Source organism: Larus michahellis, chromosome 14 (genome assembly GCF_964199755.1).
Source record: "Larus michahellis chromosome 14, bLarMic1.1, whole genome shotgun sequence".
In the NCBI taxonomy this organism is placed as follows: Eukaryota; Metazoa; Chordata; class Aves; order Charadriiformes; family Laridae; genus Larus; species Larus michahellis.
Window position 1 is genome coordinate 13,229,855 of NC_133909.1, and position 19,140 is coordinate 13,248,994.

General features: G+C 41.6%; 1 protein-coding gene across 1 annotated transcript; it reads right to left on the reverse strand.

Moving 5' to 3' along the window:
• Nucleotides 1–1,707: 1,707 nt before the first annotated feature.
• On the reverse strand, nucleotides 1,708–18,507 carry PRKAR1A (protein kinase cAMP-dependent type I regulatory subunit alpha). The gene is made up of 12 exons (XM_074607442.1): nucleotides 18,365–18,507; nucleotides 17,220–17,285; nucleotides 16,152–16,327; nucleotides 10,639–10,812; nucleotides 9,925–10,016; nucleotides 9,644–9,705; nucleotides 9,044–9,090; nucleotides 8,454–8,612; nucleotides 7,746–7,806; nucleotides 7,340–7,461; nucleotides 6,639–6,720; nucleotides 1,708–4,221 (listed from the first exon to the last, which is right to left on the reverse strand). The coding sequence occupies exons 3-12, from the start codon at nucleotides 16,323–16,325 to the stop codon at nucleotides 4,049–4,051; spliced, it is 1,146 nt and encodes a 381-aa protein (XP_074463543.1). The 5' UTR covers nucleotides 16,326–16,327; nucleotides 17,220–17,285; nucleotides 18,365–18,507; the 3' UTR covers nucleotides 1,708–4,048.
• Nucleotides 18,508–19,140: the final 633 nt, after the last annotated feature.

Sequence of the window (19,140 nt, forward strand, 5' to 3'; positions counted from 1 at the left end):
ACAAAAAAACCACCTACAGCACTGCAGACCTTTCAGAGGAGAATCCTAAAACCACAGCAGAAGCGCGGTCAGGCAGCAGTTAACAGGTTCTCAACGAGCTGCTGCACCTTCCGCTGGCTCCTTTTCTCCTGGGCTGGAATTTTGCCCAACCTAAAGGGAACTCGGTGACACTGACAGCAAGTGCCTGGATCAGGCAAGGAAGGAACAAAGCTCGTTTGGCCACAGCTGTCATTTTTTGCAGGGGACTGTATTGACGCTTAATTCAGCTCCACAATAGTTCTCCAATTCACCTGTCTCCACACTGCAAAGCCACGGGAGAGGCTGTGGCTCTAATTTTGAGTATGTCCCTACAGGTGCCTGTTCTATTCATTTGCACGTTTGAGGAAGTTTGGAGTGTTTCTACTTAGCAAAGAGATTCCTCCAATGTTCTGCAGACACAAAGGTTAGCAAAACACCCCACACAAACCCAACCAACCCAAAAAATAACCCAAAGCCCCAGACAACACTCCTTTAGCCCCTCTCGATTTGCAATTCAGCCACGTCCGTCCATCTCCAGCTGTCACAAAAGCAAGGTTTTGGACAGTCTCAAGCACATTTCTTGACGTTGGTAGCCTTACAGACCTTTTTACTGTTGTGGACAGAGAATAGATGAGAAAGGATTTAACTCACTCTGCCTGCGCGCTGCAGCGGTTATTTCCATACGAGCCGCTGGATTCCCAGAGTTGCACCTCCCTCTACCGGTGACTTCTCATGCGCTTACCACACGTGACAAGCCCCAAATTAATTTGGTCAGTGTCATGGAATGGTTACTGTTGGCTGTTTGAACAGGAAGAACATGGCAACAGAAGATAAGCTTAAGAGTAAAGTTACAAGTTTGGGAGTGGAAGTTTTAAAGTTTCATTTTAGGTAATAAAGTTTTCAGCCTTTTTTTTTGGTCAAGGGGATGGGGGAAAGGGGGTACAGGATGAAGGACGCAAACCCATGGATATTGAAATAGTTGGTACACTAACAGGGATTGCAAGGTCGCTTTCTTCTTCTTTTTATTCTCCTTTACATGGAGGCTTTTTAATGTATCTTCAAAGTTGGGTAATAGCTTTCACAGAGCTGGGTGCAAAACGTCCCGTCTGAGCCACTTCGCATCATCACTCTTCAGATTTTTTCTTACTTCATTACTTCTTACTTTTCTTACTTCTTACTTTCTTACTTCATCATAGTGTGAAAATCCGCCTCTATTTCTTACCATCTGTTGACCAGAACTCATTCACAATTAATTATCACATGTTCAAAATTTTCATTAAGGGACAGGAGCAGACAACTTACAGAAGCCTATGAGCTCCAATAATAGCAGCTGGGCTGGGAATTAACAACCTTAAGACGAGCTCAAAGCAGCAGGAGCTGCTAAGAGGCACTCAAGCAAGACACAAGTACCTTCTCACTTCAACAGCCATCCCGTGCACCCGATGCCAGGACTCCAGAGAAGGTCCCAGGTTTGGGGCATGGAGACCAAGCTCTCCCGCAGGCCCCGGCGGGGAAGGTTGGGTTGTGCTGTAAGCTAGGGCTGGAACTCAAGCCTCCAGAGTGAACACAAAGCTAAGCCATTAAGCTTCTTAGTTTCTACCATCTCGTTAATAACGTATGCTCTAAGGCCAAAGGAAAACACAATACAGGGATTGGGGGGGGAGAAAAAAAAAAAAGAGACAAGACTGATTGCATTTAAGAATTTAAATCATTTTATTGCTTTACCTGCCATTAGGACAATCTATAACAAAAGGAATAGAATATAATATATTAGCACATACAGTAAATCAGACTTATATAGTCAGGTAACAATACAAAAATGGTCCTCTGGTTGACTATAGCTTTCTAGGGCAATAGACTTCATAAATTCGCTAAAGGTGGACTAGCAAAAAATTACTTCTAAAGCCCTGAATGTTAGCTAAGGCAAAACTATGCCAATTGTGGATTCAAACATATTTAAATTGCACACAAAGGTAAAGCTATAACTGTGATTAATATTTAACTCAGACTTAGCTGATTTATCTTAAAATCTTGTAGGTAAAACTACAAAAGGGAGTAAACAGCAAGCTAAAAAGATGCAGTAGTGAAACTTGGTTAGAAAGCCTTATATAAAAAAATGTGCATTTTTTTGTGGAGCTCTAACTACTTTACACAGTTTTTGGTGCTTTAAAGTAACACAAAGAACACATACGAAGAAAAAACCTGGATAGAGTCAAAACTTAAGAAAACAGTTTTACAAAAAAAAAAAAAAGAAAGAAAAAAGGTAGCATTTGCTTACTCCTTAAGGACTCTGGCAGAAATCCTCTACTCAGCATCTTCTGAATAGAGAACCCAAACCACAAGCGTTTAAATCCCATTATTGGGATCTCAGGTTCAGAAATACCCTGAAACCTTTTGTAAAGGCTTGATACCCTCAGTATTGTGTTGCATCAATTAGCAGATGCTTTCAGATTATCTACATGCCTGGGAGAAAGTGTCGAATTTGAATCCATATCACCTCAGAAAGGAAAGAAAATGAGGGGGGCTCCATCGTTAGAAGTAGTTGCACAACAAATGCAGAACTGCTTGCTGTCACTCCCAAATACAAACCTACGCTACTTTATATAAATTACAGTTTAAAGGAAACCTTAAAAATTGCCTACTATTATTGAACCGTGGAATTCAGTAAAAACTTTTGGGAAGTATTGGTGCGCACAGAATAATGGAACACAAAGCTGGTAAATACTGAAATACATTTAAGACTCCGCAACGTATCGAACTTGGAAAAAAGAGTGAATACGAAATACGTGTCATGTAAATTCCATAAGCAAGGAAAGAGAATGCACCTTTTGTATTTAAACTAGCTTTATAATGAAGCATTTTTAAAATTATGAATTAACCGATTGAAAAACTTAAAATAACTGAGTGTTGCAGGAAAGTCAAAACGTTCACTTTTTCTGCCTCACATTCTCCACCAAGAATAATGGCATCTCTACAGACCAGCAATCCTGCCACCTGCAACTGACGCTGGCCATAAATACTCAATATTTATTTTCTCTGGTAACAAAGGGTCACCTGAACTGATGAGAGGGTTTTGTTTTTTTTTTTAAAAAAAAAAATCAACTGAGGAGCACAAAGCAAGCAAGAGTCACAGGGGAAATAAAATGTTTGCTTCCGATTTCTACATCAATCTAAGGACTTGAACATTACTAACAGCTGGACAGCTGCACCATTCTTACACCAATCTACGTACTAGAGACCAACATTAGGCATTTAGTGTAACATTTGGTTCTTCCCACTTTGAACAGGAAGAGTTTTAGATGGCATATCTATCAAAGAAAGAACAAGAAAAAAAAAATCAGTTGCGGCAAGTCAGCAAATTAAGTAACAACTGCAGTAGTTCACCAGAACTATTAACCTTGAAAGCTTTGATTTACACTTGACAAAAACATAACTAAGCAACCTTAAACCAGCAGACACAGGAACAATTATACTGTTAAATTCCTACTGTGGCTTTCTTAGCAGCTGATGCCTCACAATTGAACCCAGGATTACAGTACCCAGAAAATTTAAAAAAAAAAAAGAAAACCCCAAGCCCCAAGAAGCTCAATTACAAGGGCAGCTCTCATTTGAAAAGAAATACAGCAGATTATGACCCACAGCCTTAAAATCTGTCCAACAATGTGAGAAACAAAAAAAAAATTCCCCCCTCTCTCTACTGTCACCTCCGTACTTTATGGCAATTGGCATGGTGCGAGGAGATCTCTCCCTCCCTGAAGCAAGGCTGCGTTTGCCTGAGTTGGACACTGTTGCACAGAGAGAAGCTGTAACAGCAAACATCTCCATAGAACTTTTTCTATAAACTTAATGGGACAGAGAGCACAAAACTAATATGCTCTAAATTAAAAATAGTGCCATGAGAAGCAATTTTTTTTTTTTTTTTTTTTTTAAACCGACAGGAAGCTGCAAATGCCAGTGGCAATGTGGCTCTGCACAAGGGTAACAAAGCAGTCTGCATTCATGAAGCATGTTTTGGATAGGGAGGAAGGTTTCAGACAGACAGCGATACAAAACTGTTGTACTGCTGGATGTTTCGCTTGAGAATATCTGAGCACGGACCCAGGACACGTTCAAATCGGGGTCGATCAAGCTTTACACATTTCAACAGGCCACGAGCAACAACTGTGGCAGCACGGGGACGGTTCATCAGCAGAGCTATTTCACCTAGGGCAACAGGAAAAGCGCAAACAGTGTTAAAAATCAATGTGCAAAAGAGCTGAAGAAATTACCCTGTTGTATTTCAAACTGCTGCAGGAATAGAACAGAGGGTAATCCAGGTTTTAACACGGATCAGAACAAGTATCTATGTAGTTAACGTTAGAAGCAACTGTGAAAGCAGTTTAAAAAAGCCCTATTTTTTTTTATATTAAAATCCCATCTGCATTCAAGTCTCACTGAAGAGGGCTTAAAGAATTTTCAACATTGGTTCTATCTGAGAAAAGGTCATGTTTCAATTAACCACGTAACTTTCCTAGTCAACAAGTGGTTATTTTTCTAATATGTAAGTTATGCTACTGTTCAGTTCTGGTATTTCTAGGAAACTCAGGACAAGACGACCATGGTATTGAAGTAAAGCACATTAATGCCCAAGACAGAAGCCTGTGAGGCATGGCTAGCCAGAATCAAGAACCTGACTGCGCCAGGGGTCTGTGGAAGATGAGTATTTTGAAGTCCCACTGGATTCCCATTTCATAAGTTATGCACAAACATGCCCAAAGCCTTGTGTCAAATACCCATTACAACTGCTAAACATCATCTTTGGAAATGAAGTTTTCAACAAGCCCCTGTTTCCTTTGGTGACAACAGCTACCCCTGACATTCCTAGCAACATGCGTCAATAAAACCACAGCATCAACTTTTGGCTTTGTTTGTTTTTAAGCACTTGGGCTGGTTATCTCCATGCTCAGGACTGAAGTAAGAACTCAGTGCTCCTCAGAGAATAAATTTGCCTGCATTATCAGAACGGATGTTCAGAAGAAATGAGAAAAACTTTTCCTCTGTGCCCAATTAAAACTCTTGAACTCACTACCCTCCAAAACACAGGCTTGCAAAAGAGTAAGTAGGTTCTAAGGGAGAGTTAAACCCTTGGGGGACAGGTCTGCAGCACCTGAACACAACGGCAGAGATAAAGTTTAAAGAATGGGAAACTCAAGAGTACCCATCAAGGGAAATAAATATTAGAAGAGACTGAAGCGACATACATAGAACGAACATCTAGTACTAGATACGGAGCTATGCAGACCTTTGGTCAGATCCAGTACTACTAGTGCGCTCTTGAGTACATCCCACTTCAGGCCTTGCAACAGAGTGTTTGTTGATTACATCATCTACAAAGCTGAAAACCTGGACAACCTGAAGGCATTAGAGCAAGAGGACTGCTTAGAAAGGGTACTGAGGAGAGGGGACGTACCTTAACCATGAGAAAAAGCTTAGGGTTTGGGATTGGGTTTTTTGGTTTGTTTTGGGGTTTCTTTTCAGACAGAGGGAAGTATTTAAACGTTAAACAGTAGGCTCTGAACAGGTTGCTTGCTTTGTTTCAGAACTGCAAGCCACTTTTCTTCTGAATCCAAAATAAGGCTGCCAGGAATATCTTGTTATATACTGTTACATTACACTCCAAGAAAACACTCTGTGAGCATACGTATCCAGTCTTTATCTGTGATCCAAAGCAAATCAATATGCACTAGACAAGGGATTTGTTCCATGTGAAGATTATTTCAAAGTCTTCACAAGTAAGTATCTATAATAGGATCTTTGCCTTTTCTTTGCCAGCACACATAAGCTTTTTCAAACCAAAGCAACTTAAAAACCATGTAACTTTTGGCTAAGTAAGAACATATTCAACAACAGGAGAAGAGACCCTGATCTGCAATTGGGAGACTATGTCCAAAGTGCCGCACAGTTTCAGGGTCCCCAGTACAAGATGCGGACAAAGCACAGAAAGTCCAGCAGTGCCACCCAGATGGTTAAGGGACTGCAGCACGGGATGTACAGAGAGATACTGAGAGAGCTGGGTTAGTCTGACCTGCAGAAAAGGCGGCTAAAGAGGGAATCTTATTGCTGTCTTCAGCTACATAATGAGAGATTACAAAGACAGAACTAGGCTGCTCTCTGCACAGCAAAAGGCAGAGAGAATTCCACAAATTGCAGAACAGGAAATTCTTGTCAGGCATAAAGAAAAAAATTCTTCACAACAAGGCTGGTTTAACAGCGGAAGAAATTGCCCAGAGAGGTTGTGGGATCTCCATCCCTGGAGACACGAGAGACTCGACTGGACACAGCCCTGAGCAATATGATGCAATTTCAAAGTCAGTTCTGCTCAGGGTAGGGAGGTGAGACCAAATCACCACCAGGGCCCTTCTAAATTAAAGTACTCTAGAAGGATCACATTTCTGTGACATGCATGCATGCCTGAATGCCAAGTGACCCTGATACTCACCTGACATTCAGTGAAACCACAAGAGTTAGCTAAAACAGTAATTAAACAAACCCGTCACTATCACCCCCAGCAGTCACCCACACAGCACAGGTAAACTGGTGATAGCAGTTTGTGTAGTCATAGCTGTCACTACGTAACTCACCAAAATAATCAGAAGGTGCCAGCCTGCCCACTTCAACAAATTCTTCATTTTCTGATCGGCGCTGTAACACTGCAGCTGTGCCCTTTAATAAATCACAGCAATTAACAATTGGAGTTTCCAGCATCACTTGAAACATCGAATTCCACACAGAACCAGCTGCTTCACAGAAATAGCTGTTACGATGTCTCAGTCAAAAACCACTTCACAGTCCTTGCACAACTCACCAGACTGCTCTATAAAAACAGCTGGTCCTCCCTCCTCTCCAAGCATAAAATGTCTTGGGTATTTACATACCCACAGCACTGATTTCTTTCTGTTTTCCCTCGTAACAGTAAGAGTGACTAGCAAAAAAAAAAAAGCCACCACCAAAACACCCCAGAAGACAGTGATACCACTAGGAAGGCATTACTAGCTCTCTAGAACAGGTCTCCACTCTTCTGAAAAAGATAACTGGTTTCAGCCAGAAACTAGTTACTTTTTTCCTGGGGAAAAAAAATGTTTACAAATAGTTTTGCTATTTGTAAAAATAGCAGAACTAAATATAAGCTTCTGCATGTCTAGTAAGATCATATTTATTTAGGAATTCCCTGCAAGTACATTCTTACATTTCATTTTTCTCCAAGTGTCTATTTAGGGGCAGAATAAGCCACATTAAAAAAAAAGTAGTAAAGTTCTGAGCTTTTAACTTTGACCTTACTTACCTCCAAGATAATGAAGAACTCATCTCCTGGCTCTCCCTGGACCACAATCTTTTGCCCATCTTCAAACTGTACTGGTTCCAATGCATCAGCTACAGTGAGACGCTCCCACTTGTCCAGAGATTCTATAGAGTTAATATAGTTCATTAACATAGTATCTTTTCAAGGCACAAATGATATTTTTTGCTCTGTCTTTATAGAGAGGTTAACCTATTTCTGGCTACATTTGTGCATCAGATATCAAGACCTGAATTAAAATTACTTTGGAATGATGCAGAAAAGCAGTATAAGCTTTGCAGCCAGCTTTAATGGATTACCACAATAGCCTGTAATCATAATAATGCTGGGTAACAGCTTTATTACAATATAGCAATGTATTCCACTTCAAAACAAAAATCTTCTCACTTACCCAATATAGATACTTTACTAAGGAATTCTTCATACATCTTTCTCTTTCTCAAAGTACTCCCCTACAAAAAACAAAAACACACAGGCACACAAAATCAGTTTTCTTTCTACCTCATGTTCTACATAAGGTTTCAAATAAAACTCAAGACAAAAATAAGTTTGACCCGACATACTGCATCCTGTCTCACAGACCCCAAACCCACAAGACTGTTTTCAAATTTAACTATTTCAGTAATATTTCAGAGTTCAGCAACCTTCATAAAGCACTTAGCATTTATTGCAGCCTTAATGTTTCTTAAATTCATACGTACTGTATAACCTTATCAAAATTCACAACACCTGCTCAAGTTAGTCACAACTGCTGTTCCCACACGCTACTTAAAAATAGCAAGCAGCATCAAAACATCTGACAAGCTAACCAGTATCTGTTACATTTTTAGTCCAGTTTAGTGCTGCATTGTTATTGTTTTACTCACTAATGGAAGACTCCCCCCTGCCCCATGCCTGATAAATGTATGCTGAGTGATCAGCTTTCTGATTACAGAAGAGATAGCAGCATTTTCAGTAACTCCAGCAAAGGACAGGCACAGATAGGTCAAATTACCAGTAGAAGTTGAACGAATAGTAAAACCAAAAGCGTAATTCCAGGTTAGCCCACGGCTACTTCAGTCAATGGCATATGCCACACATCAGCTAGAAAAATACTTGCCATCAGGATCCTTCTATAGCTATCTCTGTCGATGCCCCACAACTTCACATTCGTCTTCGCTTTGACAGTTGCGGCACGGGGAGTTCCATATATAAGGGCAAGTTCTCCAAAGCTTCCACCCTCACCAACGCTGGTAGCCCACTCGTTGTTCACATAAACCTGCAAGGCAGTGCATGGTGATAAGCCAAAGCCCACAGTGTCTTGTGAGCCGATCAGAGACAACATGGAAGCTCCTGTCACCCCGTATTTCCTCTATAGTGAAGGGAAATCCTCACATCTGTACAGTCAGTGTTGACTGTTTCAGGGTTTCATCAACACTTCACAGCCAGTCCCAGTCCCACACCTCAACTAGACTCCACCCTGCACTTGTAGAGCTTTAGTATTTTGTTGGTGTCCAAATCATTAACTTTGAAACTCAACACAACTCAACAGCCTGCAGCCCGACCGGGCCGTTAAGGAACAAAGAAGCTCCAAAGTGAAAACTTGAGAAAAATTACTGAAGGAAGGACCTATAGAAGACGCCTAAAAATATCAGACTATTCTTCTGCTAGGGATGAACATGTCATTAATGAACTATCAATAATGCTTACATCCATTTCTCCTTGATCAACGACATAGAAGTTATCACCTTCATCACCTAAAGAAGAAAAAAATTGAATATAGGCTAAAAAGAGAATAAAGCTATGCAAGCATTCATGTTTCACAGAACGGGCATCTCTGCCAACTCTGATGTTTAGAATCTAGTAAGGTTGGCAGAGAAATTTTTCACAGCTTACAGGGTGAAATTTCACATTTTGCTGATTTCACGCTCCTCTCAGTCCTGTGAAAGAGGACATCTACTGGTACGCGGGAGATCAGCAGCATTTCCAGGATTATTGGAAATGCGTACCAGATCCATAAACTGACATTACGCGTCCTACAGAGCCACCAAATGACAATCTTAATAATAGATAACATAAGCAACAAAACCAGTTCTTCCTACAATTGCTCCACTCCTCACTTTAGCATGAGCTGTGCTTCAGATAGCATAGTAAGAAAGGGTCGCTGCATCCAGACAATGTTTGATTGTTTTGTGTTTTGGGGGTTTTTTGGGGTTCCCACCCCCCCCCCAAAAAAACCTAACGGGAGCACTAGGCCTGAGTCTGCTCACCATCTCCAACCTATTCACCAATGTAAACTTTGTCACTTGCCTTGCTGTATGACAGTCTCTCCTGCAATGTAGGTGACGGGGAACATTGCATCAAAGATGTCGCTGAGGAAAAGGACACCAAAATTAGACAACTGCTTGGACAATGCATGCATTCATACATCTGTACCACCAGCCCCTCAATACTTTTTCCGCAACCTCTGTATGGTTACACTGACCGCTGTAAAAAAGGCTGCGCAGCTTTGTACATTATGACATGTTTAACTCTTCTGAAGCCTGCACTTTAAGAAGCTTTCTTGAAGACAACAAAAAATTTATCCCTACCTTCTTTCATTATCATCAAGATGGGCAAACAGCACATTCTTCTCAATAGCTTTTGCCAAAGCAGCCATAGTCTTATAATCTTTTGGAATAACCTAGGATATAATCAGAAAATGCAACTGATTAATTTTTTGAAGAAAAATTTACGCATTTCCCTGGGTAAATAAATTATTCAATTACTACAAAACATCAGTTGAGTTTTTCCAGTTTCTTTCAAGCATTATAAATCTAAAAACAAATACAGTCAATGTTTACAGACAGTTTGTGCAGGAGAAAATCTTGTATTATTTTATGCAACTGTAAAAGCATCGTTCCATGCCAAGTTTATACAGTTTTTTGCAAGAGTACAAGTATTTGATCAACCTGCTTTTTCCTATGAATAGCAGCAAGTCTGCTCTGCCATTAGGCTAAACGTAATGTTGTTGCAGCTGTTGAGTAACTGGAAGCACTTTGTATATATATATCAAAAAAAATATGCACATCTAAATATATATTACTTCAAAGGGAACAGGTGTAAGTTATGCATAAATGGCTTAATTGCCTGACAGTTTATTCTAACCTCCAATTACACATCTAGACACACAGGTCTGCTTTTTACAGTTAGCACAAGACTTAACAGGCTGCAGGAGCTCAGTTTTATTTAATACACTGGATAGAAGGTGGTCTTAGATAAACTCTTGCAGATGCATTCTTAGCAACATTTAAAAATTAGAGCACCTTTCTAACATAAGATGCAGCATCCTCTTCTGTATAGACTTCTGCGCTGATGGCCCCACGCCTTCTTCGACCCTTAACCACAGGGTTCATAGGAGGAGGAGGAGAGATTTCATCCTCCCGTGAGTCTGAGCGTGAACCAGACTTCTGTTGATTCAACAGCTGTTTTGTTTCCTCCTAAACAGGAAGGAAGACATGTTTGTGTCACATAATCCAGTAAAGCATTACATATTATATTACAATTTCGTCTGCCAATGCAAGGGTGCTTCCTGCGTACTGCCACATTAAGGCAAACAGGAGACTAGAGGAACCAAGATCAAAGGCCTTTTAAAATAGATGGTAGATATGCCTTTCATTCATAACATTCATATCACAATGGTGTTTATTTTAATAAGTTACACTAGTAGTTTAATAAATTAAGAAGTATAAACAAGTTGATTCTACCTTCCGCTACTGTATTCAACAGGCGATGAAGAAATTCTGCAAACAATAAACACATTTTCCCAGCTGTAAACCCAGCAGTTCTGCCCCTCAGCTGGGAGGTGTTAAGCCTTTTTTGATTTGAAAGACAGAAAAGCAATTCCTCAGAAATCCATGTTACATGAGAAGCTTTTGAAACAAGGTGAAGTCATGGACCAACTCGATACTCAACAACTAACAGTTATTTTAGGAGAAAGCAATATGAACACTGCTTACAAAAGAGCTAGAGGAAGGATGCTAGAGGCCAAACAGCAGGGTTTTTTTTTTTCCCCGCAAGCCACAGATTTGCCAACTTTGCACGAATTTACACATTTTCCGTATTACCCTCAGTTACCTGTTGTGCTGTGTTGTGGTGATACTGTAGACTAGCGTACTTACAATAAAATGAAGTCTAACTAGTTTGACACACAGAAATATGATTCTTCTATGTACCAGAAGATTTACCTTAATCAACTAAAATCAGATTAAATGCAAAACAAAAAGCCAACCTTGGAGCCAAAGCGTTTGCATCATAACAGATCAAATTACTTTCTCCCAGTGTTAAGAACCAGGGTTTGGGACATGCCTTAAAAGAACAAGGAGTCATCTGTTCTCCGAGAGCTTCCGGAACTTTTAAAAGCTGGGTTTGTCCCAGTGTCCTTGATGAAACCATTCCCTGCCCAGCTGGGCAGCTTGCTGCTTGGCTGCCATGCTCCACTCCGGAGGTGCACCGAGGCTATGTATAACAACACCGCTTTGAGGAAAGGGACATCAGATAACCCTTGCAGTGAGTTTATGTTTTACACCTCTCAGATAGCCAAAGAGCAAGCACTGATCCATCGAATTACATTTCACTTCCTGCCTTTTGCCCATTGATAAAATAGTGTTACATTTCAAAATGATGGAGGCAAATCATATTTAAAACTTTGTTTCTATCTTCTGATTTTAGAGAAGCAAGTCTCAACTGAAATCTCGTTAAAAATAGCTTGAGCAGTAGTAAGCATTCAGGTTAAACTGCCTCTCTACAAAGCAGGCAACACCACCAACGACAGAAACACGCTGTTCATTCATACACAGAATACTTAACCCATAAAAAAAACTTGACACTTCTGAAATAAATGAACACCAGCTGCTGTATTTTTTCCATTATCGCATAAAATATGAAATACTGAGATCCTGATACTTCCAGGGTTAGAAGCACTTCAGCAGCGTTAAGCAAGGGAGCTGCATATCAAAACACTGTTCAACAAGAGACTCACCAAGGTAATGGCCCACTCAAGGAAACTGCACTAACAGAAAAAAATACAACTTGTAACTTCTGCCTGATATGAGATTTAGCATTTCTATATTAAAAAGAAGTACATTAAGGTAGGGCATGGACATAGAAATGAGATACAGGTGGGTTAGAGAAGATACTGACTTAAAATATACCAGCTATTCTAAACAGTTTATATCCACACTCATCAAGAGGAAGATTACCCCCAAATCAAGCAAATCTCCACGTATTCAGATTACACATCACAACATTGTGCCATGGAATAAGCAACACGCTAAAATCTCATTGTTTGCATAGCAGTAGCTTTTCATGTATTCATCTTTTTAGATTACGTCTTATATCATTTCTGATACTACACCACTTATATTACACCACCAGATAAATGATAAATTACACTAAACCCTGAAATAAGAGTAGCAGTTGTTATTCTCAGTTACCTTAGAAATCTAGCCAGTGTTTATGAGAGAGAAAATATATTTGTTCAGGTGTAGAAACTCCTCAAATTAAACACATAATGGACAAAGGCATTCATTTTGCTGATTATACTGATTAGTATAACTAACACCTGGATTTTAAAAAGGTTTAGAAATAGTTACCCTATTTATTACATCAAAGTGTTGATCCTCATCTTCCAGCTGATAGAGCAGTGCAAGGCATTTTCAGTGTCAGTGACCACTAATTGTGAATTTTATTTTTCCTGACAAGTAAGAAAGTTATTAGCACCACCTAAATTATTACAAGTAAGAAACATTAAAGAGATGAGTCTATCAACTAATGAACTTCATCATTTCAGAATTATGTTTTACCCTGTATATTCTGGCGTCTGCTAATTGGCATTACACCAGAAACAGTCTCAACAACTTCTCATTAATTTGTATTTTATTTATACCAGCTCTCCACGTGTTAAAAAAAAGCAGGACTCAGAAGCTAAAAAAGCAGTGCTAAAAGTGCTACCATAAATTCACAACTGCAGAGTATATCCTTCTTAACTACCATGTTTTGCAAAAGAAACACTTAGGAAATAGGAAAATATTCAGGTGTGTATCTGTGGAGGCAGGGAGGGCGGTGGTGAACAGCTACGGTGACTAGATGTCAATCGCACTTCATAATTCCAACTTTCTATGAAGTCTAATATGCACATTAGTGCACTACACACAGTATTTCCAACATGCACTAATTCCAGTGGACAGCCATGTCCAATACCCAAAATTCATCTGGCAGGATGTAATAATGATCTCTACATTAAATTTCCATTGCTCAAACTACGTTACACAGCCAAGCTCAGCACTGAATAGCTATTAGCTTCTAGTATGTATTGGTGTTACCAGATATGTTTGCATAGCAAAGAGAACTGAGACCTTCATAGACCACAAAGAGTAAAATAAAAACATTTATACAATCAAACTCTAGTAATTAGACTCATGTAACAGCTTTCATAACTCAGAAGAGGCCATCCAAATTCTTACAGTAGCTACAACGTTCTCAGAGGCAGCAATTTTAATGTTTCTGAACATAAATTCAAAAGCGTGTTTAAATGTCTTCAATGTATTTTAATAACATGACAGTGAATCAGCTCTGTGTGTGCACGCTGTGGAAGAGATGACTTGTCAGGATAACCAGAGAGAAAATAGTAATCTTGATTCAGTTTTAAATGGTGTTCCTTCAAAATTCAGTCTTTAAAAAAAAATACTGTATCACAGCCTCAATTTCATACAGTCTAACAAATTAACAGATTTGGAAATTATTTTGAAAAGTTGCTCTGCTTTATTAAAGATGTAACAGACTTTACTTCTGGAAGGTGAAACAGATTCCATTTCAAACATTTTTGCTCTACCAGGCTAAGTGCTGGGTTAGAGCTGGTTAATGTTAGTACTAAGCGTTTGTGCTTTCCAGACACAGATGCCAGAGGAGTTTGCTAAGGTAGCACAGGATGTTCACTGCTCTGTTACTTGATAGCTATCAAGGTACCGCGTTACCTGGTTAAACTAAGAACAATCCATTAGACTGAATGGTGAAATTACCTAGAGAAAGCCATAGCAATTTTTAAATTCAAGACTAGAAGAAAAATGTTACAATTTCACTTTTAGCTATAGCTGAGCTGCACTAGTGGGCATGTATAACCCGTGCCAACACAACTCACAATAAAAGACCCTGACCAAAATTGTAAGAGTAATTCAAGGGGAAAACACAATACCTAACCAGTTTTCTTTTCAGCTTCCTTGTAGGCTGACAGCCTATTTGCACCAGAATAAAATCATCAAGAGTTATTCAACTCCAGAATACATGTGACTAAGTTCAAAGCTAGACTTGTCTTGCTAAAAGCAAATTAAGTTTCCCTTAATCTTAAATACTGCATGTTGACCGTAAATCCATTACACAGAAGTATCCAAATATTCCTATTTTATATCCATATGTATGTATTGTTTTACAATTTATTCTAAGTGCAGTAATGCAGTTTACTTTGTAAAGTTTTGTATATCAACACTTGTGATATTTTAAAAATTATCTATCAGTACTTAGAAACTCAAGAATTGAAGGTGGGGAAAGAGGCACAGTAACAGAGAGGGACAACGGATTTTTGAGAATGTGATTACTACGTCGTTTTCTGCTGGTATGCTCTCTGACAGAGAATGTACTCAAGATGCAACCACACAAAAGAAAGTCAGACATATTACAGAGTTATGGTTCACTTACACAAAATGTTCCTCAAATACATTGAGAGTATAGGTTCACTTGCAGCATTTGCTCATTTTCTCGTATCTACCTTGAACACTTCTACTAAAAGATAATTTCCACTATACACACTTATGATCTCCAGTGTTGATTTCTTCCTTTACATCAGCAATTAGTAAATAGGTAGAATTAAAAAAAAAAAGATATACCTCCCATATACAAAAAGTACTGAAGGCAGCACCTGCAAACAACTGCTGTAGGAGGTCACAGCTATATTATTTACTAATGGTGTACTCTGAATAGAGTCCTTGTATCTAACCTTTCCTCTGCGTTAGCCTTTAAAATCCCCCATTTTCATAGCAGCTTCTTTTCCTATCCGCTTAGATATCAATATATAAAATGAACAGTTCAAAAAAATTTGAAGTCACCGTTTCAAATATGAGCACCGAGATGACAAAATGCTTTCCATTCCCAAGACCCCAGAATGCTTCCAACAACAACAGAAACACCATAGAGACCTTGAGGACAAACGCAAGAGGAACAACAACGCAAAACACCAACACCGAGCTCCCAAGAGAAAGCAGGAACAGGCTTGTTTTCCTGGAGATCTGGAACGCCAATACTTCCATTTGACTTTAGCTAGGCCTGGATAACTACCCAGGCCTGCTACTTCTGTGCTGTACCCAAGTTGTAGTAAATGAGTTGTCCCAATATAAGAAACCAAATGTCTATCGCGAGTGTCCAACCAAGGTCAAACGCCACAGTTATCACCTAAGTACAGGACACGTACAAGACAGGATTGTGTATGCTATCTATTAGCTTCTACGAGTAAGCATCAGGTGGGATTACATCTGCATCCCAGCTAGGTAAGTCTCCTTGTCAGCTTATGTTCTGCCCTACATGCTTTGTTATGACACAGGTGCCTTTACACCGTGATTAACTGGCATAAACTACTGGAAAACAGCATTTGTTTTCCAAAAGCACCCATTCCAATTTCAAATGGCCAATATGAACACTGGTCAAATCTGAAGCTCAGCCTCTAAATCACAAAGACACAATGTAAATTCAGGTTGTTCCACTCTCCTTCCCTCCCACTATGAATTTTTACCTTCTCCAATCTTTCAAAGTATTCTCTGAGGAATCCCATGGGTCTTTCAGGTCTCACTGTGCATAATTGTACAATGCAATCCTTCAGAAGTTGCTGGATGTTGTGTTTTTGGACGTAAAGTTCACATTCCCGAAGACTACGCTCCTCCTCGCTGCTGCTGCTAGAAGCTGCCATTGCTGAAGATAAGAGAAAGAGAAGGTTAAATAGGTAGTAGAAATGAAGATGATGCTACCCGATATAGTCAGGCACATCATGCTGCATTACTGTATTGCTGATATCACAACATAAAACTACCTTTATCTGTAAGACTAGTAACGAAACTAAACTGTGAAAGAAAAAGCTAGGAACTTACTTAGCACATGGAAAGAAATAAAAAATCCGGGTGCTCTATAGCCACAGGCACAAAAGTAAAAGCAGTTTATTGAGCTGGGAAAGCTTCAACAACTCAAGCCCCTCTGAGTGCTCAAAGTCAGGGAAGCTTCCACCTAAACTTTCTGCTGATTAAACCTAGTATTTCGTAGGATTGGAGGCTCACTGCACAGAGCTGTATGGGATCATGTGGATGATGACCAGGAGATAGGTGGGTGGAAGCTGGGAATCTGAGAGGCAAGTATGAAAAGTATTAGGAAGTGAAAGTTGTTAAGGTTGAAGCCAAAGCCAGTTCGCCAAATGCCAAGGTGGAGTCCACTAACAGAAATTATGGAATTAGAGGCATTACTCCTAAAAAGCTACTCTCCAGTTTAAATCGGTCCACTTCATGACTATCTCCATGGATACGCTGCAATCCCCAAAATATTTCTTCAACTGTAAATAATCAAAAGTAAATCTTTAAACACATCTGTTACAACGCCAGTTTTTCAAGAAACTTTAAAATTACAGTGCCAGCTGTAACACTTTCAAAAGTGTTCTTAAGCAGGTCTTTTCCCCCCTCCCAGGTTACAGAAACATTTTTACATATAAAAATTTCATGACATTTTTTTCATAAAGCAACACTGAAACAGCTGAAGAAATAAAAAACAATTTATCAGTGCATTTTTGATGAAATATAAAGAAATATTTCTGTGTTACCTGGCACAGGGACAGTGGCAACAGTTTATGAATATGCAGCAAGATATGTTGATCCCAGGATCAGCTCTTGAAAAGGAAAAAATGGATTGAGACAAAATAATTTTGACAGATGAAAAGTCACTGAAAAGCTAAGTGGTGCAGTCGTATTATACATTTTATCCTACTGAGGCAGGAGGTTGAGAAACATAGGCCACACAGGCAACATAACACTGAGCCCCTTTGAATTATGCTACTGGAAATTACAGGAGGCCTAGAGCTAATACAAAATTGCTAATACTTCAAACAGGTTTCATTCTTGTCACAGTTAATCCCCGCATAAGCATGCACAGACAGATGTATTATGTGTTGCATAAATACAAAGTATGGACTTCATGTGGACTGAAAAAGTGCCTTAAAGTTCTCCAGTTACTTCTTTTGTTTTGACAACTCGCACAGTGAAGGTCAGTCCTAATTAACAGCCCCAGAGAAACCCGGTGGCTCCATGACAGCCCACAAATTACTATCTAGAGCAAAAGCATCACGCTGCTGACAGACAGCAGACACGGGCCACGGCTGCTCACGAGAAGAGCAAAACCAGTGCAGAAAATACCGAAGAAACAATGAGAACTCCAGCGTTTTCGCACGGTATTTTTTCTGCACCTTGCAAACCCGAAGCTTTCTAGAGCCCCCTAAGGCAGGCCTGCCCTCAGCCTGCCGCCAACGGCCCGGGCCCGGCCCTCCCGCCCCGGGGCCGCCCTGCCCAGCCCAGCCCGCCCCTCACCGCAGTGCCGGGGCTGCTGGCCGCTCCCCGGAGGCGCCCCCGCCACGGCCCAGCGGGGCGGGCGGGCGGCCCCATGGCGAGAGTAACGACAGGGCGTTCCCGGGGCCTGCAAAGGGCCGGGGACTTGTTTTAGGCCTGGAGGCGACGCCCGGCGCGGCCCGACGAGCCCGCGGGGGCCCAGCGCGGCGCAGCCTGCGCCCCGCTTCAGGCAGCAGGAAAGGGGACTCTGCCTTCTCACACGCAGCAGGCCCGGCTGCCAGCTCCGGGCCGCTCCCCTCAGCGCGGCCGGCCCCCAAGGCCGCCAGCCTCCCACTCCGCGCCGGCCGCCGCTTCCCCCTCAGGGGCTGCCCCGCGGAGCCGGACCGGGCCGGTCGCCACCGCTCACCTGGCGCGGGCGGCTCCGCCGGGCCCTCACCGCCCCCCGCCCGTCCCGGCCCGGCCGCGGCCTCGGCAACAGCAGCAACAGCAACGGCGGCTCCCACCGGAAACCAACCGGCCCAGCCAATCACCGCCCTCCATGACGTCAATGCGCCTCGCTCTCACCCAGACCCGTCGCCGCGGTAACCTTAAAGGGGCAGCGGGGAGGCGCCGCGGCATCAAGGGAGGGGACACCTTGCTCTGCGCTGCCTGCCCCTTTAAGGGGCGCGGAGATGGAGGGGAGAGAACGGCCGGGGCGCAGCGGGGAGCGGGTCGGGATGAGGCGGGGAGGGGAAGGGGTGAAACGGGGTGGGCTCCCAGGGTGGAGCGAGCCCGCCGGGGCCGGTGGAGGGGGCCGCCGCTTCCCTGGGTGGGCCTTTCCCGGGGGGATTGACAGCACCGAAATGCTGCGAAATGGCTTTTTTTTTTTTTTTTTTTTTACGGTGAAAGATGCCCCGGCCGGCCGCGCGGGGCGTTAATTAACGAGTAACAGGGCTGCGGGGGGCGGGAGCTGGGGAAGCGCGGCCGGGGCAGCGCCGGGTGATGAGGCTGAAGCGCTGTTTTAGTCATTAAAACCCTCAGCCCCCTTCGTGTCATGGCGGTTCCCTCATCGGCCGGGCGATAACGCCGCCTCATCGCTCCCAGGCTCATCGTTCCGCATTAAATCGTGCGGGGTACGCATTTAAGGGGGGAAAATAAATTGTATTCAAGTTTGCCAAAGATTTCACTGTGCTCCGTTTCAAA